The following is a 25114-nucleotide window of genomic DNA, read 5'->3' on the forward strand; positions in this document are numbered from 1 at the left end:
AGTTGCCAACTTTTAAAAAGGGCGCAATGATACATAAAACTCCCTATTTCCAGTATCTCTTGAAATACCAGAAGATATTAACCCAAATGGCAACAATGAGCTGGACCTGAGAAGTACCGTCTCCTGGGCCTGCGCTCTACAGTTGTCCCCAGTCCCCACTGCTCCCTACCTTCCCACACCCATTCTGGTTCCCTCTGACAGCCTGGGGCATATGAGCTTAAGTCCTTGATCTGTAACAATTTTCAGAATGCACAAATAAGATGTTTCATGCTTTCAGAGCAATAGAATTGTGCTTGCAGAATCACAGCCAAAGGGGAGAAGCTCTAAAGAGAGAGAGCTATGCTCTCGATACGAAAAACTTTCACAACTATGAATGCTGATAAGGAGAATGCACTACACTGTAGGTGTCTAACTAACCATCTGAAAGAATGTAGAAATTCTAGATTTGATGGGGAGTTCAGACTAGAGACCCCCTAAAATTACTTTCATCTTTAATTTTCTATGCCTTTGGTTAGTAGTACAGATAGGGCCTCGCAACACAGTAATATCTGTATAGATTATACCGCATGTCTTTATGTGATATAATATGTATATGTATGCACATACATATTAATACACATATATATTGTACTTTGTTCGCAGGGGAAGACTTGATCTTATCCTCCCCCTTCATGAAAAGACAGTTTCTGTTAACTTTCATAGAACATTCCATTTTTCTCACTGATTTTAATATATAAAATTGTAAAATTAGGTTTCTATTAACTAAGCAGGCTTATCTTACCAGAGTACTATTCAACTATTATTCTGAAAAGATGATCAATAACCCAAGGACAGAAGGATGAGGATGAAAGAACTCGAGCAAGAGCTTAAGAGAAGAATGGCTCGCGGGCAAAGGTTCTTCACTAACGTCTTTACCAATAAAACCACCCTAACCATGGCGGCTACGTCTTGAAGCTTTCTCCCTACCCACTTGCTCCAAAACTTTTTTTTCTTTCAGCTTATGAAATCTGCTTGTTTGAGACACAATCTTTTAACAAGATTCTGAGGATTTTCTTTTTTAAAAACTCAACTTTATATTACATTTACAATTAAATTGATGCCTACTTAGAGGATGTGGTGAGTCAAAGTTAAACTACTAAAAAAAAAAAAAAAATGTTGCTGAGGTTAAGTCAATTTTCAGGTAAAACATAACCCGAGAGTTTCCACACTGATAATGTGTTGTATGCAGTCCACATTCTCCTTCAGACCATTCTAGATTCTGGCTTCTTAAAGTCAGATCATGTGATACCTTACAGCATTACATCTGTACAGTGCATTATCACTGCAACTCCTACTGACTTAAAAAATGTGTATTATTAAAGTTGGACATTGTAGATATCACTAGTTCTAAATCAATTGTTTTTCTAGTGTGTTTGCGGTTGATTTTTGACATAAGCATTTGTTAACAATAGTGATGAACATCTCAAGTGTGAACCTAAACATCTCATCAAGGAGTTGATATGACTACTGAGGGCATGCCTAATGACAAGAAAATGATTGCCTTGGCAATACAGTGTGAGGAACATGGGCTGCTTCTGGGAAAACATGTTTATCGTTCTAGTTCTGATTTTCTGATTTTCTCTGTTTAGAAAAAATGACTCACTGTTTAGAAGCAAAAAAAAACAATGATAAACATAATTCAATTTCACAGCCCTTGAATTCCACATTTTAATTTAGTCATGCATGTTTTCTGCTCTTACCTATTGTGGGTTTGACACTCACTTCTTCTTTTCCACTTTTTACTGCCTTAACAAAAAGAATCCCAAAAAGCTCATTACGTTATTGCTAAAGGGGGTGGGGGCGGGGGGCATGGATCAGATAGGCTTAAAATCAAGAGAAAAAGTAAAATAGGTTTTGGAGCCCTGGAAAATTATTTAGTTTGTATCAGTGTCAGAACTCTTTAAATCAGAACCACCCTAAGAGGAAAATACATCAGGAGATTAAGATCCTTGCTCTCTGTCACCAATGAAAACTTGAAGTATGTTACCTTCAAGAGAAAAAAGATACTGTTTGACTTGTTAATAAGCTTATTGTGGAATTTTCCCAGAAACAGAAGTATTTTCTTTACAGGCTGAATGTGTTTACGCTTTGGAGGAACACAAAGAGCTAATTCATCCTTGAAAAGCATTTCTTTTGAAGCCTGTGTATTTCAAAACAAAAACAGTTATTGAAAACGTATGCCATGAGCCATCCCAAAGCAACTGGTCACAGAAACCTGGATTATCAGAGTTGCAGACGAGCCCACAAGAAACAGGAAGATGAAGGGAGAGTGCAGGCTTGTTCAGAAAGCAGCGGCAGTCCTTGATCTGATGAACGCACAGAACTGAAGAGAAGTAGTGGGGAAGCGCTTCAGAGCCCACACTGTCGGGTCTTAGGCCCTGAAATGCATATGCTTAAGAAAGAAGCGATCCTGTTTCTCCGCAGCCAAAGGAAGAGGGGGAGCGGAGGGACCAACGGATCCCGCCCTCTTATCCGGTTGTTGATCTAGGGCTGCAGTGCTGGGGAACTTGCTTGAGTAACGCTAACTATGCAAAAGTTCACAAGGACGAGGTTGGCTCGGTCCTCGCACCAATTCCCCACACACAGACCCCAAGCAGTAAATGTGCGAACACATTTTAAAATGCAACAATGACAAAGGAGCTTGCAACTTGCAAGCGACACTCACCCTGGGCCGCGTCGCCCAGCCGGCCACCACCCGCCTCGGCCCCGAGCTGGGGCCCGGGAGCGGGGTCTTCACCCGCCCCGGACATGGGCCGCTTCACGGAACCCTCGCCGCGCCTCCGCCTAGCTCGCCGCCCTGCGGGGCGGACACACTAAGGGCTCGGAGATGTTGGGTGCAGGCAACTGACCGCTTCTGGCGGGGATTAAAAAAAAAAGTGTTTTGAGAGAAGAGCACACCACCCCTGCAGGACATTCCCTCCCCCTCTGCTTCCCTCCCCCAAACCCCACCCCGGGGAAGTTTTGACTTGAAACCCGGGAGGAAAACTGTTACCCAGCAAGTTGACAGCAGTGAGTCCTAGGGGGTCGAAGGGGGGCGGGGGTACCCAAGGGGGAGAGGCTGGGAGATCGGATTTGGGATCAGAACCCATCCTCCTCCCGCCCGGGGGACGGCCACCTACCTCGGCATCCCCCCAACTCACTCAAAGCCCCTTCCTCCTCCTCCTCTTCCGCCTCGGAAAGTTAGCGAGGCTCCGGCAGGGGCCGTGGGTCGCGCTGTCCCGACGGCGGCCACCCCTGGGTGTCCCTCCCCTCCTCCCTCCCGCTCAGCGCACACCGCAGTGGCGGCAACGGCGGCAGCAGCCGCTCCTCTGCTCGGCGCTCTCCGCCTCCTCTTTCCAGCTAGCTCAGCCCCGCTGGCTCCCCTCCGAGCGGGGATCTCTCCCCTCTGCCTCTCTTTCCCCCTTACAGCGCGCCTATACTCCAGAAACACTTCTCCCTCTGTGGCTCCTTTTCAGCATATCCGGGTCGGGGAGGCCTCGAACTCTTGGCTCTCGGCCCCGAGGCTGGGGGCGGCGCGACCCGGGCTCGGCCGCAGGCTCCCTAGCGCCCGGCTCTGTCTGGGTCAGAAGGCCAAAGCCCTACAGGGCTGGCGCTGGGGAGGATGGGGGGCAGGGGGGACGCCGGTGGGGGTGGGGGGAAAGGAGGGAGCAGGCTTTTTCCCTGGCTGCCCCAGAGTGCCCCCCACCCAGAGAGTCATCGCATTCCCTCTCCCTACTCCTCTTCCCAGCCCTGCCTCAGACCCACTGACGTTCAGGGGATGCCCTGAGGAAAGTAGAAGCCTTTAGGGTGAACAATGCAAAATGAAAAAAGTATCAGACTTTCCTGGTGGAATACAGTAAGGGTGGTTTTGAAACCTTGACCCCTAGCTGAGTGTTTAATCTCTGACCCTAAAGTAACCTTTATTCTGTTTTTCAGTTCTTTCTTTCTTTGTATTGGTCAAACAGGATCCCGGATAAGGAAAAACCTTTTGCAGTTGCATGAAGACCCTGGAGGCGTCCAGGCAAGCAAGGGTGACACCCTTGAGGATGCACTGGCCCAGGGCCTCAGGCCCAGTCTATTACAGGAGGAATGCCTCCCCCACAGATGACTTCTGTGGTGAGATAAACTTGTGGTCGGAAGTAAAAAGCTGATCAACTCTCCATTTATAAAGGAGATGTTCCAATTGCAATTTAATCTGATGAGCCAAGAATAACAAGTATAAAATAATTTGCAGATGTAAAGTATTTCTGATAACTTTTGCTCTTTATTTCATCGTGAATGAAATGCAAAATTTGTAGAAAGCTAGAACAAACTCATTCTCTGACTTTCCAGGACAAGAGTAATGACAATAATGTTCTCAAAATTGGAGAAAATGTACATTGGATACATCTTCCTTCTAGGGTATCAATAATATCCCAGGAATTTCATATCTTCAAAAAACCAACTGGAATTGATTCCAATTGACTGAGAAGTCCTATTTCTTACCTTTAAAGAATTGGTGCAACCAAATTTACTTTCAATTAAACCTGAAAAACACAGCCTTTGAAGTCTCTGCTGACAGTTATTCAGACCATATCCTGCCCCAAAAGACGAATGACATTTTGCCCAACGACCTGTGACTAACAAATGCCTTTTTTTTTTTTTTTTTTTTAATTTAGAGATTTCAGGAATGGTATGTATAAAAGTGCCTTAACTCTCTGAAAACTTGTCTGGGGGCCTGGACTATTTGGAATCTGCTTGATGAAAACAGATCAATTCTGATCTGCATTACATTAGAGAGCAAACATTTGAGGGAGCTTCACGCCTAGATACTATTTTATCCCTATTTTATATATTGCTTTGCCTTTTTAAAAAATGTACCCTCACTAAGATGTTAAACTCCACGAATATTTAAGAAATTACAGCACTCTTCTAGAAAGTCATAGTCAGCGGTAAATATTTGTTAATTAAATTTCACACAGTACTTAATGTTGCACACATGGTAGGTGATTCAATAAATACTCCTTGAATTAAATTTAAATATCTTACTCTTTAACAGTGAAGAAATAAGATTCAAATAAAAATATTAGGAACAGGGGTGGGATAGGGAGGGTGGGAGGGAGGGAGACACAAGAGGGAAGAGATATGGGAACATATGTATAACTGATTCATTTTGTAATAAAGCAGAAACTAACACCCATTGTAAAGCAATTATACCCCAATAAAGATGTTAAAAAAAAAAAATATTAGGAACAAATGAGAGGCTGTGTGGTAGAATCACCAAGACAGTCAAATGCTATATTTTTCTCAGCAAAACTTTGAGCAAGTTAGTCAATCTCTCTATGCCTTGGTTGCTTCATAAGTGAGAATGATAAAAGAAGCTCTTCACAGGGTCCCATAAGGACTAAATAAGATAATTTTCAGAAGGACATCAGCTATGAGGAAAGGTATCAAAACTATTAACTATTATTATTCAGCAGAAGCATTTTGATGGGTAGTGTTGAACATGGCATAATGACTATATCACAAGGGCCACATCAAAATACCAGGTAACCGGGCTTCCCTGGTGGCGCAGTGGTTGAGAGTCCGCCTACCGATGCAGGGGACGCGGGTTTGTGCCCCGGTCCGGGAAGATCCCACATGCCGCGGAGCGGCTGGGCCCGTGAGCCATGGCCGCTGAGCCTGCGCGTCCGGAGCCTGTGCTCCGCAAGGGGAGAGGCCACAACAGTGAGAGGCCCGCGTACGGCAAAAAACTAAAAAAAATTAAAAAAAAAAAAAAAAAAATACCAGGTAACCATGCCTGGTATACACGTGCAATCTATACTTGACACAAATTATCTCAAAGACTTCTGACATCAGCCCTACCAGTACCTTGCCAGGATTACACTGCTAGGATTTATGGCTCAAGTCTGTCTGACTGAAAGCCTATCTTGTGTCTTTAGGTAAACTCAGGTCTGCCTTCTAGGAGCACCTAGAAGTCCATAAGATTAGTATTTGATAAACCAGCAATTAAGTGTGGGCTCCTAAGTGTTCCCCAGGCTGTCCATTTACCCCATCCTTTGCTGTATTTCTGTCTTTCTGACTCATCACTTAGCCTGGTTCCTGAAGAGCACTCCAGTGACCTCATCCTCTCATTCTTTTATTCAACAAATATGTATGGAAGTGGGAGGCACTGTCATGGGTGCTGGGGATGCAGCAGTGAAGATGATCAACATGGCCACTGCCTTCATGGAACTCAGTCTAGAAGGAGATATGGACACACACCACTCAACAACAGTCACTGAATGGGATGGCAGGGAAAGTTCTGGAATGCCATGGTAATTCTTTTTTGCAGGGAGATACAGTCTGGTCTAGGAATCAGGGAAAAGTTTCTGGAAAAACTTATGTCTCTCCTGGAAGCAGAAGAAGAAATTGATAAGAGAAAAGACCGGTCTAGGCAGTGTGGGTGGAAGTGCAGAGGTTTGAGGGCAGCCTAGCATCAATGAAGAACTGAAAGAAGTCCAGTATAAGAGGATAACCCAATGTGAGGGGGAGAGAGATGGAAGCCAGAGAGAAGAGTAGAGGTCTTAGCAACTCTGAACAAGGAGGATATATTTTCCAAATTTCTATTTATAAAAGGAACCCTGGTATAATATGTAAAATGATTTGGAGGCACTGAGATTGGAGCTCGGAAGTCCAATTAGGAGGCAAGGGATGATGACAGAAGTGGGAATGGAGCCAAATAGGCTGAGATAAAGGATAAGGAAGCTAGAGGAATCAAGGATGACTTCCAGTTTTCTGCATCTTGATGAATGGGGGTAATACTACCTACAGAGATGGAAACATTCAGGAGAAGCAGGTTTGGGGAAAAGCTGCTGAGTTAGTCATGTGGATGATGTAGTGTCTGAGAAACCTGTGAAATGGTTCATTGGAACCATGCAGTAGGCTGCTGGATAGGTGTCTGGAATACAAGCACATAGATGGTATTTACTGGCAAGGAGGTCATGAGTACCCAAGGTGGGCATGCTGTGTAAGAACAGAAGGCCTAAAACACAGCTATGCCCTGAAACTCAATCCAAATGTGTGCTTACTGGCCCCTCTCCGTTTCTCCACACCATTCTCAATGCGATAATACTTTTATCTGACTAGCTTCGAGAATCACCATTATTTAGTACTACTACTGCCTGTGCCCCTCCACCAGCCCAGATGCCTCAGGTGTATCACCTGATGGTCCTGATTAAACCGGATTTGATCATGTCTCAAACTCCAGTCATCTTGATAGATGGAAACCTTCCCCGGGGACCAGCCTTCCTTTAGAATTAAATACCCTAGCCCTGGCTCAAAGCCCTCTGCCACTGAAATCCCAATGTGCCTTACAACCATTCCTGCCTAGTGATGTACACACTGATGATGATGTAATAATACGTAAACACGTTGTGAAAGAGATCTGACATGAGCTAAGCAAATGAAATGAACTAATTAAAAGGATTGATAAAGCCTCCTCGTGGACTACCACATCTTCATCACTCAGTCAACATTCAAACATTTATTGTGCACCTATTATATTCTAGGCCACATGTTAGTTTCTGAGATTTTTTTTTTTTTTAGTTTGATTTAATGTCTTGAAAAGCAGCTAAATTACTTTTCAGTTGGGTAGAGGCCTATCTGCCTAGCAAACGTCCAAATCACTATCTTTGCATAGTTATCTAAGCCAGAGGTCTACAACTGGGGTGTGCTATTATGCATACTTCCCAGGGGGTAGACAAGACAATTCTCTGGAATGTGAGGAGGAAACAGTAGAATGAGTATTTATATTTGTTTTTTTGTCATCATTTGTCATTTCAATTCTCAAGTATGTTTTAAAACTTATACAAAGAATTAGTACAAAAGTATGTATAATTTATAAATAAATATAAATTAGGGGTTCACACTTAAAAGTATTTTACTGCTTCCTTGGTTAAAAAATGATTTAAATGCTTTATATCATTTAAGGTGCATTCAGTCAGTACATTCACCCAGATTGTACCAAGGTTAGTTTTTCTACAAAACATATATACCTACCTCATTTAGGTAGAAGCATGACTAGCAATCCCCAAACCCAAGGACGTATAAACATACAAACTGAGTCTCTTAGTACCCTCAGGTAACCTCCATAACCTTCACATAATGCCAACACAACGGCCATCGACTTTCTCAAATTCTAATCATTTTTTTTGGTGCACGTATACTTTTCAACCAACTTTATTTTCTATTGTTTTACCTCACAGAAGATTTAGGGCACAGGGGCTTTGAGGAAAAGAGATTAGCTCAGGGAGCTATTAGGTCAGAAAAAAGTGACAGCAGAAGAAATGACAGCTGACAGGGAAGATACAGGGAAATAAACACGTCATAACAATGCCTTTGTGAATTCAACTCAGTGAAACGGACTGTTCCTAATGAGGGCCTGAGTCATTAAGGAAGGATTCAGTTATGTTAGCGCTGCATTCCGTTTTTTAAGGAGGCAGGTGAGTATTTTTACATTTAAGGAAAAATTCCACCAAAAAAAAAAAGTTCACATAAGAAAATGTTGCTACTTGAAAGAACTTTCACAGGATTACACTTTTATAGCTGCCAGGGAAATGAGCACTCATGATTCTAGGCCAACTTGCTGTGACTGTATTTCTCCACCTTCTGGTGCCCTGTTTGAAGAGGAGAGGTCAAGTGGACAGATTTCTGGAATTCCATCCTTACTTCAAATAGAGCACTTTGTTCTTTTTCTCCATAATGCATAGGTCCTTCCCTTAAATTTAACTGAGAAAACTGGTTCTTCCACTTTTTGAACATTTGAAAACTGCCGAAAGGCCCAACTCCTTCATTCAACATATAAAGAAATATAAAGACATAAAGTTCATTCATTAGGTTCAACAAACATACACTTAGAATCTACTGTATGCCAAACCATATGCTGGGCATCAGAAGTTCAAAGATAGAGGAAAGACTGGCAGCTCAGAATGTATGTGTGAGGGAAGAGATGGGCAGAGAGCAGAGTGGGAGAGGGCCATTCACGTCAATAATGACTGTACAGCAGGAACTTGAAGGCAGCAGCGCCTAACTGCTCGAGCGTGGGCGGGGAGAGCCAGGGGATGTTTCAGAAAGAAGAAGATACCAAGCTGAGTACTGCTGATGAGTAAAAGTTTGCCTGTCAAAATGCTTAGGGAATTCCAGACTGAAGAGATACTGCCTACAAAGCACAGAAGTGTGAAAGCCCCAGAGAAGTTAAATGACTCGGCAAAGGTCCTTTGGTAGGTTTGCTATAGAGCTAAGTTTCTAAACATCCAGGCTTCTTGCTCTGATTGATTATCTCGATAAGCCGCGTAAATGAATCCATCACTTCTAAGTGATGGTGAAGTTAGGGCATATCTGATCTTCCATTCAGGAGTTCCAACGATTTTCTGTTGTGAATGTGTGACCAAAGAATGCAGCATAGAATCTCCTGTTGCTGAATTAGCTTGACTTGTCCTTCCTACCAAGCTCTCAGTTAGTGTCCCTTTCGGTTGTCTGACTCCTCTGGCCTGGGGCACTGGCCTTCAGGTATTTCCTTGCTGTCACTGTACTTTCCTGCTTGTGTTTTGAAGGAATGGAGGGAGAGGTTAAGGCAGCCAGTGGCACATGTCAGAGAACAAGTGGAGTGAAGGTAGAAATGGAAATGTGCTTCTATCGTATGCAGCCAACAAGAAGGTACGTAGATAGTGAACCTGGATATATAAGGTTAGTAAGTACAAGAGGTCTTTGAAAATGACGACTGATGTGCTGAACTCACAATTAGAAATCATTTTAGCATGATGATCCAGACAAAGATATTTGAAATAATGTAGAAGATGAGGATTCTTTTGTCACCATGGTCCCTAAACTCGTTTATAGTCTCAGGTAAAGAGGAACTTTCAACTCTGGGATTTAAACCAATGCCTCTATTTCTCCAAATTTTCTGTTAAGAGATAGATGCTAAATAAAAAAATGCTGGATTACAGATTGATTATATTGTTCATTCAATCCTGAGACCTATAATCTACTCTGGGAAAAAGGCAAAGCTTTCTCGAATATTCTCCCACCTCCCATTATTCTCCTCCCTCCTACTTTGAACAGTCCCTCCTCCCCAGGCACCTGGATCCCCATTCTATTCTCTTGCTGACCCAGGTTTCCAACCTTAAACACAAAGATATTAGTAACTCATATTCCTCCTAATTCTAGGAGCAACAAACCTGTTCCCATGTTCATAGTCCCCCTAAAATGTATCCAGGCCCATAAAGGGACCTAGGTTATTTGCTGCCACGTTGTTTTGGTGGCAGGGAGCTGGAGTCAACCTGGGCAGCCATCCCTGGGGGAGCAAGCAGTTGATGGTGTGGTTGCAGAGCATGTGCGTTGTGTAGCTACTAGAAGAAACAGATTATACGCACGTGTCAGCCACAGAACGGATCTTTAAACATTGTACTTAGTGAAAGGAGTAAGGAACAATGTGATTTTAGTGCAGCACCAATTAATAATTAAAATTATATACACACAAAACAACAGAGCACAGTTTATAAGAACGCACACAAGAAAAAGGACTTACATACACATCTTAGAATGGTAATGGGAGGAAGGAAAAGAGCGAAGAATAGGAATCAGGGGATATGGGGATATATGTATATGTATAGCTGATTCACTTTGTTGTACAGCAGGAAATAACACCATGTAAAGCAATTATACTCCAATAAGTATGTTTAAGAAAAAAGAATAGGAATCAGAGAGAACATATAGAGGCAGATAAGCATACATATAAGAAAAGGGACTTGGACAGACCATGATAATGTGCCATGTACCAAGGGGCTGATAAACTCAATTCTTTGCTCTAGAGGTCCAAAACCATGACACCTATTACTGCCAATAATAAATAAATAAATAAATAATAAAGTAATAATAATCTACCAAACAAAAATTCAAGCAAGTCTTATTACCAGGCAATGCAATAAAATGACAAGAAATGAAGATGTTATAGGATATGTATTGAAAGAGGTGTATCTTACATATATCTCTAAAATCACTACAGAGCTGATTACCTAATTTATCTGTGTTAAAGATAACACAGCAACACCAGAACACTTTGGTTACAACAGCCCATCTATACAAAGCCATATTTTCTTACTCACTCTCATATAGACTGTTGTAGTCTGCTGGTATTGGCCCCTAAAAAGATATGCCCACATCCTAATCCCCAGAACCTGTGAATGTTACATTACTTGGTTAACTTGGTTAAAGGGCCTTTGCAGACATAATTATTTTGAAATGAAGAGATCATTCTGGATCATCCAGGTAGGCCCTCATGTCAACAGCAGGTGTGATGGTTAATTTTAGGTGTCAACTTGACTAAGTCAGGGAATGCCCACATAGCTGGTTAAATATTACTTCTGGGTGTGTCTATGAGGGTGTTTCTGGAAGAGATAAGCATTTGAATTAGTGGACTGATTCAAGCAGATGAGCCTCCCCAATGTGGATGGACATCATCCAAAACTTTCAAGGCCTGAAAAGGACAAAAAGGTAGAGGAAGATGGGATTCACGCTCTGCCTGTTTGAGCTCGAATATCAATCTTCTGTCACCTTTGGGACTCTTAGTTCTCAAGATTTCAGTCTCAAACTAGAATCTGTGCTCGTGGCTCTCTGGCTCTCAACCTTCAAACTACTCCACATGCTTTCCTGGGTCTCCAGCATGCAGATGGCAGATCCCGGGACTTCTCAGCCTCTATTTGATACTTTACAATAAGTCATATATATCTCCTATTGGTTCTGTTTTTCTGGAGAATCCTAATACAGCAAGTGCCCTTATAACAGACACACAGACAAGAGAAGGCACTATGAAGATGGATGCAGGGATTGGAGTTAGGTGGCCACAAGCTAAGGAAGGTGGTAATTATCAGATACTAAAAGAGTCATGGCTCAGATCCTCGCCCTGAGCCTCCAGAAGAAATACAGCCCTGTAAACACCTTGATTTCAGACTTCTGAAACTGTGAGAATACACTTTTGTTGCTTTAAGTCACCAAGTTTGGGGTAATTTGTTACAGTAGCCACAGAAAAACTAATACAACTTTTAGAAAAAAGTGAAATTGAAGCTCTTTAGGCCCAGTGAACTATTAATTATTTGATGTTTGCTATTCGCTCACTATCAAAGGGAAAAGCAATCTACTCTGAATCCCTGAAGGGACTCAACTCTTTTATCAAAAGCCTTTTCCAGGTTGACATAGGTCCAATACCTCCAGAGGTAGAGCCCATCTCTTATAATTAATTATAACGACTATCATATACCAAGTCCTTTAAAATTTACACATTCTTTACCATGCATCCTCAATTTTATCTTAGGGATAACCCTTTCTGATATGTATTAAATGTACAATATTATAATCCCCATTCTATAAAAATAAGGAAACAACGTTTGAGAGAGGTTCAACGGAGAACAATTAAGTAGTAAGTTGAAAAGCTCAGACTGTAACTGAAATCCTCATGTAATTATTCATCAGATATTTATTGAATATAAGCTCTACCCCAGGTCTCCAGTTAGGTCCTGGCAGCATTTTTTTTTTTTTTTAAATCAACTACAAGATGTCAAATACTCTGCTAAACACTGGAATAAAATGAAAAGTGAAACACGTGTCCTGCTCTTCACAAAGTTTTAGTCTTAGGACAGGTAGACTTTAGTCAAATAATCACACATATAAGTATCTAAGTACAAATAGTTGTTAGTAAAGAACAATGGCATGCTGTGAGTGTGTGTAAGAGGGGCATAGAATTAGAGACAAAGCTTCTGCTCTAAAAGAACTTAAAAGTAGAGTAAGGGAATGGATCAAGTAAAGAGAAGAATAAAATATAATGAGATTCATACTTTGAAGTAGGAATTGGGCCCTATGATGGGACACAAGAGGCAGCAACAAACCCAATCCTAAGAGAGAGGAGTCTGAAGAATGAAATGGGTTTGGAGAAGAGCCTGGATGAGAAGGACTTAACCATAGATAGGAAGGTGAGGAGGAAAGAGAAAGGAAGCAGCAAGTGCAAAGTTACAGGAGAAGGTGAAGTGGGCATTCAGAGAACTCTAAACCTTATACCTGTTCTACCGCATTTCTTACAACATGTACGCCTATATCAAATTAGGATCTCAGTTATACATTCCAGAAGTTTTTAATTCTTCTCAGAATTCTATTAGAGGGATTTCTAGACTGAGTTTTCTCCTCTCTAACAATGAGACTGTTTATTAAATTTCCCCCAGGTGATCAAACAAAAACCCACTTGAAGTATGATGAAGATGCTATTGGCTATGTGGTGCTGGCAAAAATTCACATGACATGTACAGCACCGGGAACTCTACTCAATGCTCTGTAATGGCTTACATGGGAAAAGAATCTAAAAAAGAGTGGATGTATGTATATATATAACGGGTTCACTTTGCTGTACACCTGAAACTTACACAACCTTGTAAATCAACTATACCCCCCAAAAATTTTAAAAGAAATCCACCTGACAGCCACACAAAAAAAAGAAGAGTATGCTTAGAAGGCTCACTTGTATTTACACCATAAACTGCACCACCAATACTACCAAAAGTAGAATAATCTTGCCCTACAGTGTTGCTGGAATATGACATTGGCTGGAGTCCTTCGGTGTCATCTGTCGCTTTTCATCTTAGAGTCTTTACTTTTTAGACTCTGAAGAACTATCTCCTGGGTCTCTCTGTAATCAAGAAGGCCGTACTTGGAAATCCCACTAATAAGTTAAAGTGAATCTGTTAAACAAAAAAGAGGGAATGGTGCTTATAAAAGGTATGATTATAAAATAGTTTGAAAGTAAAAGGAAACCTCTGAATCATGTAAAACATAATCATTAAGGCCAAAGATGATAAGGAAGGTAAGGTTGAAACAAACCATAACAAAATGAAATCATGACACTTAAAATTGCTGGAATAACATTAGAATATCTCATTTAGTCTGCACTGAGACCAGAGTGCTCTCTCCTTAGATACCAGCTGACGGACATTGTCTGTGATCATTAGGCACCACAGACACTAAACCTCTTTCATAACCAGAAGGAAGCAACTTCTTGGGACCTTTTTTTTTTTTCCTGATAAATTAATCCTTGGGGAGAGCCTGGGATTTTCTTAGCATCACTATTTAAAAGCCATTAAAAAAACTGAATATAATTCCCAAATTTAGCAAAACTACCTTAGAAACGAAGCTATGGAATATTCTTAAATAACTCAAATTATGATTCTGATGTTTAGTTCAGCATAAAGAAGTTAAGTCACTCCCTTCTTGGGCTCTGCTAAAGTCATGCTTTCCAAGACTCACAGGTTCTTAAGTCAAGGAGCCACGTATGTTCCCCGTGCCCCTCACTCGAATCAGGATAGACAACGGGGCAAGGTGGGAAAGAGAAGACTTTCAATTAGAGAATTTGAAACCTTAATCCAAGAGAAAGATAAAAACTATAGTAAAACAACCAGCAGTTTGAAATATTTCCCTAGTTGTCTTTGACCCAGGGCAACAGATACATTAAAAACTGCACTCTTTAAGCAAGATGAAATGAAAGAAATCCATTTTTTTGGTCTTTGACAAGCTTAACATCATTCTTTTGGTTTGTTAAAATTTCTCCAAAAAGTGATAACCTCTACGTATAAGAATCTTGCTTCCTCTACTTATAAGCATCTTGCTACTTACAAGAATCTTGCTTCTGTATGATACAGAAGCTTGATTCAAATATACCAGTAAAAATTTTTACATGTCTATGTGTATTTAGTTTAGTGTATTCAGAAGATCAATGGTAATTTCAAAATATTGAAGTTTTTTTCTGATATTAGAAATAATTTTGAATCATTTTGTTTCTCTAGCTATTTTAAATGAATAATAATAGTGTGCTTAATAAATTTTTAAAAATCAGTATTTTAGAAAGACACCTTTAAATTTAAATAATTATTTTTGATAGTTTAGGATGAGTTCTGTCATTGAAATATCAAGCCAATAAGTAATCAACTGTTTAAACAATCAAGTTATAGCTACCATATTATAAAAAGTATTAGGACTTCCTTGGCGGTACAATGATGAAGACTCCACACTTCCAATGCAGGGGGCGCAGGTTTGATCCCTGGTCAGGGAACTAAGATCCTACATGTCGTGCAGCATTGCCAAAAAAATTATACCAGGCACAAATTTATATTTCTGAAAATGACTGGTTGACTAGCAAAATTGAATTAAAATAATTATTTAAACCATATTCCCTTTAATACTTTACAAATTGTAATGCAAATTTAATAACTTATAACTTTGAAAGATTACTTCATTATCTTGTCAATGTTTGTATTATGCACTTAGAACTATACACTATGAAAGTATATTTAACGATTGTTATATTTTATGTTTAGCATCATGTGAATTTCTCAATATTATTAAATAATATAACATGCATACTGAATACCAGAAAATACAACTTTCTATAAAATATTACCTCACACTTAGTATCCCCTATGCTAGACACCTTAGTAAGTGTCTTGGCAGGCAGCAATCTAAGATGACCTTCAGCGATCCTCACCTTCTATGTAGTCCCTTTCCTTGAGTGTGGGCTGGACCAAGTGACTTGCTTGCAATGAGCAGAATAAGGCAAAAGTGATGTTATACACCTTCCATGATTAGGTTACAAAGCCTGAAAATTCCATCGTGCTAGCACCTTCTCTCTCTCTCCCTCTCCCTCTCCCCTCTATGACAAGAAACTGAGGTTGACCCTCAGCCAGAAGTCCCTGAAGAACCAAATCCTGCAAAATATTGTGAGTGACCTTAGAAGCAGATCTGCCCCCACTTGAGCCTTCAGATGAGACCGCAGCCCAAGCTGTCACTTGCTTTCAGCCTGTGAGAGACTCTGAAGCAGAGAACCCAGCTAAGCCTTGCCTAGATTCATTACACAAACCATGAGATGATAAATGGGTGTTGTTTTAAGCCAATAACTTTGGGGGTAATTTGTAACGAAGCAGTAGATAACTAACACAATCATTTAGCTTTTTTTTTTTCTTTCTAAATCTACAGAGTACAAAAGAACACCATTCAGAACTATAAAGAGAGAGTTGAAGTCTTGGCAATTGCCTTAGTGCCCAGCACTTAAGCTGATGTTTCAGGATCATTGTTTGTTTGCTTCTTAATGCAAATAAACACAAGAGTTGCCCTTCAGCCAAAGGGTAAATGTGTGCCTATTGTGTTAGTGTCTGAATTTTTTCTATCATACCTATGGGTAAATAAGTGAATTCTTCTACCTCCCTAAAGCATCAGATATTCTGACATTTTAAACTGAGATATATAATATGCAATAAAATGCACAGATTATACATGCTTAATTTGATGTTTTAACAACTGGGTATATCTATGTAGCCATCACCCAAAACAAGCTACAGAATATTTCCATCCTTCTAGAAATATTCTTCCTGCCTTTTTCCTGTTATTATTCCTCCTCACTGATTGCTACCTACCTCATCAACTATCTAATTTCTATTGACATGGATTAGTTTTGGCTTCATCTGGATTTCACAATAATGGATTTAGACACTGTATTTTGTTCTGTCTGGGTTATCTTAGTTTAACATTATAATTTTCATAGCCATCCATATTGTTGCCTGTGTCAGTCGTTTCTTCTTTATAATTACTGAGAATTCTTTCATTTATGTGGATATACCACAATTTATTTATCCACTCAACTGCTGATGGATATTTGGGTTATTTGAAGTTTTGCCTATTATGAATAAATCTATTATGAACATTTGAATACAAGTCTGTGTGTACATATATTTTTATTTGTCTTGGGTAAATACCTGGGAGTGGGATACCTGGGTAAGCATATATAGCTAACTTTATGAAAAACTGCCAAAGAGTTCTTCAACGAACTTATATCATTGTACAATCCAATAAGCAATACAGAGTAATTCCATTTGCTCAGCATCTTTGGTAACATCTCATGTTGTCAGCATTTTAAAAAATTTTAACCATTGTAGTAGGTAAAAGTGGTGTCTCATTGTGATATTAATTTGAATTTCTCTGCTCATCAATGAGGTTGTACGTTTTTCATGTATTAACCATTTACGTATCTTGCCCATTTTTATACTGAGTTGCTTGAATTTGTTACTCTGCATGTACGTGTGTGTCTGTGTAATTATGTTCTGGGTACAAGTCCCTTTTTAGATATATTTGCTGTAACTTTTTTCCCCAGAGAACAGCTTGTCTATTCATATTATTGATGGAGCCTTTCAATGGAGCCAAAATATTAAATTTTGTTTGTTTGGTTTTTGGGTTTTGGGGTTTTCTTGCGGTACGTGGGCCTCTCACTGTTGTGGCCTCTCCCATTGCGGAGCACAGGCTCCGGACACGCAGGCTCAGCGGCCATGGCTCACGGGCCCAGCCACTCCGTGGCATGTGGGATCTTCCTGGACCGGGGCACGAACCCGTGTCCCCTGCATTGGCAGGTGGACTCTCAACCACTGTGCCACCAGGGAAGCCCAAAAATATTAAATTTTGATAATGTTCAATTTATTGTTTTTAAAGTGTTATGGTTTGTGTTTATTGCAACCTGTCCAAGAAATTTTTGCCTACTTTGAGGTTGCAAAGGTGGGTTTCTATGCTTTAAGAAGTTTTATGGTTCTGAGTTTTAAATTTAGGTCTACTATCTATTTCAAATTCTTCTTTTTGTGTATAGAGTGAAAGAGTGATCTTGATTCACTTTTTTTCATATTGATATCCAATTGTTCCAGCACAATTTGTTGAAAAGATTTTCCTTTCCACATTCAGCTAATTTGCCAGTTTCATTAAAAATCAAATGACCATAAATCTGTCAGTCTCTTTCTGGGCTCTCTATTCTGTTCCATCAACTTGTTTTCCTGGCGTTACCCAGATACTACACTATAGCTGCAGTTTTTATCTTAGGTCTAGAAATCATATGTACATGTCCTCCAACAGTGTTCCTTGTAAAAATTGGTTTGATTTTAAATCATCTGAATTACCGTATACATTTAAGAATAACCTGTCATATATCTTGAAAATAACCTGCTGAAATTTTGAAAAAGATTTCATGGAATCTATAAACTAGTATAGGAAGAATGAACATCATAACAATATTGAGTCTCTCAATCAACAACAATGGTATTTCTCTCCATTTAGTCGTTTTCCTTAATATCATTGATGTTTATAATTTGAATGTAAAGGTCTTACACATGTTTTGTTAGATTTATTCCTAAGTGTTTTTGTCAAGAACTATGATCTTTCTGAAGTTTTACCCTACTTGCAAGCTAACAAGTCATCCTATCACAGTTACCTGGGTGGTGGCATAAGACAGTTGAGTTATGGCTCAGAAACAAAAGACAGTTTAGTACTCACAGAGATAGCACAAGCCAGAGTATCAGCACTTGCACCACGTCCCCAAACCCCAGCTCCTATGGGATGATGCAAAAAAGTTCTTGTGATAACTGCACAAGCTTAGAGACCTAAACATTTTATAATAAACAGTAAGCAAGCCTACCCTTTACTCTGTAGGGAGCCACTATCTCTGTCTTCCAATGTTTTTTGTGACACGAGCACACTTGAAAAGATGGTCCAGAACAAAGACAGGCAGTGTCTGCACTGGTGAGACATGCAGAAATGAGAGAAACGAATAGAGAATTGTCTCCCAACAATATTACTTTTTTTTGATGCTATTTTAAATGGAATTTAAAATTTTCAATTTCCCATTGTTCATTAGTATCATGTAGATAAATAACTGATTAAAATGTAGTAAAAAAAAAAAAGTAATAAGACAATGATCAAAGTTTTCCAAACTACTTTAAAGTTAAGAAACATACTCCTGGAAAATCATTCATTAAAGGAAGAAATCAAAAGTGAGATTGTGAACTTACTAGAACACAAGTTAAGAACATTTTGACTCTAAATCTAGAAAATATAGGAAAAGCTGTATTCAGAGGGCAATGTGTAGGCTTAAATGCCTTTATTAATAAAATTAAAAGATAAAAAATTGTTCATTTTAAGGAACTTTAAAGATGACAAATATTTTAAACTATTAGACTTAAATAAAGATAAACTAACAATTTTTTAAAAGATAGAAACGATCAATCCAACGATAAAGTGGTCTTAAAAATCACCTACTGACTTTAATATTCATGAGAATAAAAGGAAATGGCTTCAGTAAGTGATTTTTAAGACCACGTTCTCTAAAAATTCCAAATTCTATAACTTCTACTCATGAATATTCAGAATTAGAAACCTGTTCTGTTCTTCTTTTATCCTCCAATTTGTAACATATGGTAGGTGTATGTTTGTGTGTATCAGTTCTGTTGCTGCAAGTTACCCCCAAATTTAGCAGATTAAAAATAATATTTATTATTTAATAGTTTCTGTAAGTTAGGAAACTAGGAATGGTTTAACTTGATCCTCTGGCTCTGGGTCTTTCAAAAGGTCTCAGTCATCTCAAGGACCCACTGGGAAGGATCCACTTCCTAGCTTAGTCATGAGACTGATGACAGAATTCAGTTCCTTGTGGGCTGTTGGACTAATGTGTCAGTTCCTCGTGTGCTATCTACTACAGCCCTTACAAGATTCCTTGCTAGTTGGACCTCTTCATAGAATATCTCACAACATGGCACTTAGCTTCATCAAAGCCAGCAAGCAAGAGGGCAAGAGAGTACCAGCAAGACAGAGGGTGCTAGCAAGATAGAAGACATGGTCTTTTGTCACCTAGTTCTATTGATTAAAAGCAAGTTACTAGGTCCAGCCCACACTAAATGGAAGTTGATTACATGAGGGAGTGAATACCAAGAGGTAGAGCTCATTGTGAACCATGTCAAAAGCTTCCTACCACAGTGTGTTTAGGCATAATAACATTTCTCTAGTGTTTTCCCCATGCACATATTCAAAGACTCTAAAGCACTATAGTTAGAAAATACAATGCCAAGTATCTATTTCCCAAACCTGTATTTTATTTAACAACCTTCCTGAAGTATAATTGTGTGTGTGTGTGTGTGTGTGTGTGTGTGTGTGTGTGTGTTCTAAGAAATCTTTGCCTGTACTGAGGTTACAGATTTTCTGTTTTACCTTATGTCAATTTTGGTAATTTGTATTTATGTTAGTTAATTTTGTTGGCAAAAAGTCATACTTAACATTCTTTTGTTATCCTTTTAATATCTGTAGGAGATGCCATGACCATCCATTACTCAGTCTTGATCTGTGTCTCCATCCCTCCCCACCTCCCCTTTATTTCCTTGATATACTATCTAGTAGATGACCAATTTTGTTGATTGTGTCAAAGAACCAGCTTTTGGCTTTTAGGTTTTCCCTATTGCTTGTTTGTTTCATTGAATTCTACTCTTACCTTTTTCTTTTTTCTATACATGTTGTATGCTGGATATTGTGAGTGTTATGTTGTGGAGACTAGATACCTTTATATTCCTTTAAAGAGTGTTGTTATTTTTGTCTTGGCAGGTAATTAACTTGATTTGATTTTCAAACTGAAAACTCTGCTTCATCTATGGCATCTCAAATTTCAGTTTAATTTTTGGTCCTTATGTATTCTTCAGGGACTGGGGCAGAATTTATACATAGAACCTGAGATTACCCTTCTCTGGCTATTTTCAGGGCTACTTGTGATTTTCATATAGCAGTGGCCACCTTGAGCTGTCTCCTGATTCCTTAGACCAAAAATACCATGGGTTTTCTATTGGAGATTCAACTTTTTGCCCTTAATCCAAAGCTTGCAAAACCCAGAAACTCAGACCATGCCATTTCTTTCATTCAAGTTTAGACTCCCCCCTAAAATTTCTTAGCTTTTGTCCTTTGCCTTTATCCATAGCCTTCAGGTAGTTGGTTTTTTGTTTGTTTGTTTGTTTTTGTATTTTCTCCAAAACTGATAGCTCTACTCTGTGGGAGGATCAGCTTCCCAGGAGTTTATTCCCCCATAAGGGTAGCAAAACCACCAAACCTATACTTTGATCAATGGAACACAGGTGCAAATATCTTCTAAGCATTTAATCTTATTAAAATGTGAGTTGTATTATCCAATCTAAATCATTTTCTTTGTTTATGGATGAGTTAATGTTTTGGAAAAAAAAGTATCAACATCACATTGTGTAGAATCAGTGGACTCATAAAGGCTTGCTAAGTTTGTGGTACACATTTAATATGTATTCAGACTTTACTGTAATGTGGTCTTTTTTTGTTTCTTCAGTATTTTCAGTGAGTATTAATACAACCATATATTCCGCCTTTTGGACCCTCACCATAGGACCCTTTTGAACTTATACATGTGTCTATTTTTCTTCATACATATTCAGAGCATATCTTATAACATTTCCTTGGGAACCATTATCCATGTACACTGTGAATGCATATTAACAGTAGAATATATTTGCACAATATGAATTTATCATATTGAATGCATAGCAAATTTTTGTAAATAGTTATAATATTCAAAGCTATTGACTTACTTAAACAATACTTGCTATTCTACCATTCCTTAAATGTTATTTCTAAGTTCTGTAGCAGAAAATAATAGAAAACCTAGGTTTTCAAAGGACTACATAACCAAAAAGTTTTAAACAAAATTCTTTCTGCTGATATCATCAACAGAACACAGTCTATATAGGTCAAAGAATTAGCAATTATAGTTATAATGAACATATTTTCATTGTGCCCATTGCTTAGCTCTTTTCCTTTTCTTTTTTTTTTTTTTTTTTTTTTTTTTGCAGTACGCGGGCCTCTCACTGTTGTGGCCTCTCCCATTGCGGAGCATACGCTCCGGACGCGCAGGCTCAGCGGCCATGGCTCACGGGCCTAGCCACTCTGCGGCATGTGGGATCTTCCCAGACCGGGGCACGAACCCGTATCCCCTGCATCAGCAGGCGGACTCTCAACCACTGCGCCACCAGGGAAGCCCACTTAGCTCTTATTTTTAATGGCCTGTAATAGATGCAAAATTTGAATAAACTACTGAAATTCCCCCAACTCTGCAAGATGTAAATAAAATTAAACTTACAGCCTTTTAACAAATCATATGGTATGATAATTTCTGGATTCTTTTAGTTGATGAAAAACTACCTAGCCTCATAATATAAACCCAATATGTCATTTACTTTCCTGATGAATCTTTGAAGGTCAGCTAGTCACCAAGTAAATAAAAGCAATATGATCTGTGAGTTTTTGTGTGATTTTAAATACCTTGGATAGTGTTGCAGGGCCATAAGCTAAATGACTTTATGTAGCTGAGAAATTCAAGAGCTCTCTAGAAAAGAATATTTTAGGTCCCATTAGAAAAATGGAATCAATTTTCACAATGGCACAAAATGAAGGAGAGAGACCTCTCCACTCAGGAAGTGTGTTAATAAGAGCATGAATTCTAAGACATCTTGTCAGGAGACTCCAATTATGTACAGTGTGCCAAAGTAACTTCATAATCTAAATAATGTTGCTTCAGCCAGTAATCAACATGTTCATAATATGCACTCATGTAATTAACATCAAAGGCCTAAATAGCAAATGCCTAATTCTTTAACACTTTATCAACTGCAAAATAAAAGTGTCATGTCATTCAAAAAGAAGGCATTCTCTTAAATGCAAAACTTTACATTTATAGAGAATTAGCTTTTTCTTCAACATGGTGATCAGATGAGTATAAAAATTATTAAAATTATAAAAAGTATCTGTGGGGCTTCCCTGGTGGCGCAGTGGTTGAGAGTCCGCCTGCTGATGCAGGGGACATGGGTTCGTGCCCCAGTCCAGGAAGATCCCACATGCCGCAGAGCGGCTAGGCCCGTGAGCCGTGGCCACTGAGCCTGTGCATCCAGAGGCTGCTCTCCGCAGTGGGAGAGGCCACAACAGTGAGAGGCCTGCGTACCGCAAAAAAAAAGCATCTGTGGAAATAAATAGTGAAAATACTTAGAGAGTGGTGCCCACTCTCACCATGTTTATTCAACATTAATATTAGAACTCCTAGCCAGAGCAATTAGGCAAGAAAGAAATAAAAGGCACTCAAGTTAGAAAGGAAGAAGTCAAAATGTCACTACTTGCAGATGACCTGATAGTATATATAGAAAACGCTAAAGACTATCAAAAAATGTTAGAATAAATCAATGAATTTGGTAAAATTCAACTTTGGTAAAGTTGTAGGATACAAATTCCACATACAAATATCCATTGTGTGTCTATTACTAATAATGACCAGAAAGAGATATTAAGAAAAAAATCCCATTTATAATTACATCAAAAATAATAAAATACCTAGGAATAAGTTTAACTAAGATGTGAAAGACCTATACACTGAAAACTATAAGACATTGATAAGGCATTGAAACACAAAAATTTATTCCATGCTCATGGATTGAAAGAATTGATATTGTAAAACATCCATACTACCCGAAGTAATCTACAGATTCAAGGCGATCCCTATCAAAATGCCAATAGTATTTTTCACAGAAATAGAACAATCGTAAAATTTGTATGGAACCACAAAAGACCCCAAATAGCCAATACAATCTTGAGAAAGAACAAAGGTGGAGGCATCAAGCTTTCTGATTTCAAATGATATTACAAAGCTATAGTGATCAAAATAGGATGACATTGGTATAAAAATACTCATATATCAAAGGAACAGAAGACAGAGCCCAGAAATAACCCATGCATATGTAGTCAATCAATTAACAATAACAGAACCAAGAATATACAATGGAGAAAGGACAGTCTCTTCATAAATACTGCTGGGAAAACTGGACAGCCAAATGCAAAAGAATGAAAATGGACCACTATCTTACACCATACACAAAAATCAACTCAACATGGATAAAGGATATGTGGTATGCACACAATGGAATACTACTCATCCATAAAAAAGAATGAAATAATGCCATTTGCAGCAACATGGATGGACCTAGAGATTATCATACTAAGTGAAGCAAGTCAGAGAAAGACAAATATCATATCATGTCACTTATATGTGAAATCTAAAATATGAAACGAACAAATGAGCAAATGAACTTATTTACAAAACAGAAACAGACTTGCAGACATCAAAAACAAGTTTATGGTTACCAAAGGGGAAAGGAGGTGGTGGAGGGATAAATTAGGAGGTTGGGATTAACATATACACACTACTATATATAAGATAGATAACCAATAATGTCCTACCATATAGTACAGGGAACTATATTCAATATCCTGTAATAAACTATAATCGAAAAAATATGAAAAATTCAAAGAAAATATTTGCAAATCATATATGACAAGGAGTTACTATCCAAAATATATATAGAAAACATGTAACTCAATAGCAAAAAAAAAAAAATCTGATCTTAAAATTAGGCAGAGGACCTAAATAGACATTTTTCAAAAGAAGACATACAGAAGGCCACCCCGTCCGTGAAAAGATGCTCAACATCACTAATCATCAGGGAAATGCAAATCAAAACCTCAATGAGATACCACTTCACACCTGTCAGAATGGAATGGCTATTATCAAAAGGACAAGAAATAGCAAATGGTGATGAGGATGCGGAGAAAAGGGAACACTCGTGCACTGTTGGTGGGAATGTGAATTGGTGCAGCCACTACGGAGAACAATCTGGAGCTTCCTCAAAAAGTTAAAAATAGAACTACCAGGGCTTCCCTGGTGGCGCAGTGGTTGAGAGTCTGCCTGCCGATGCAGGGGACACGGGTGCGTGTCCCGGTCCGGGAGGATCCCACGTGCCGCGGAGCAGCTAGGCCCGTGAGCCATGGCCGCTGAGCCTGCACGTCCGGAGCGTGTGCTCCGCAATGGGAGAGGCCACCACAGTGAGAGGCCTGCAAAAAAAAAAAAAATAGAACTGCAAAAAAAAAAAAAAAAAAATAGAACTACCATATGATCTAGCCGTTCCACTTCTGGATATGTATCCAAAGAAAATGAAAACACAAACTGGAAAATACATGTGCACCCCCATGTTCATTGCAGCATTAGTTACAATAGCCAAGATAGGCAACAGTTTAAGTGTCCATCAATGAATGAATTTATAAAAGAGTTGTCACTCACACACACATAGGAATATTATTTGGCCACAAAAGAGGAAATCCTGCCATTAGTGACACCATGAATGGACCCTGAGGG

At 39.1% G+C, this 25114-nt stretch overlaps 1 protein-coding gene across 2 annotated transcripts in view; it reads right to left on the minus strand.

Moving 5' to 3' along the window:
* The window catches only part of MDFIC (MyoD family inhibitor domain containing), a 98641-nt gene extending 95026 nt beyond the window's left edge, over positions 1-3615 (minus strand). Inside the window, exons 1-2 of one of the 2 annotated variants that reach the window (XM_032643344.1) lie at positions 3159-3615; positions 2705-2893 (exon numbers count right to left, since the gene is read on the minus strand). In XM_032643344.1, the coding sequence (XP_032499235.1) occupies positions 2705-2789 (85 nt within the window). In that variant the 5' untranslated portion in view covers positions 2790-2893; positions 3159-3615. The remainder of the gene's footprint in view (positions 1-2704; positions 2894-3158) is intronic. The other variant, XM_032643345.1, reaches the window with a different exon arrangement.
* Positions 3616-25114: the final 21499 nt, after the last annotated feature.

Source organism: Phocoena sinus, chromosome 9 (assembly GCF_008692025.1).
Source record: "Phocoena sinus isolate mPhoSin1 chromosome 9, mPhoSin1.pri, whole genome shotgun sequence".
NCBI classification, from domain to species: Eukaryota; Metazoa; Chordata; class Mammalia; order Artiodactyla; family Phocoenidae; genus Phocoena; species Phocoena sinus.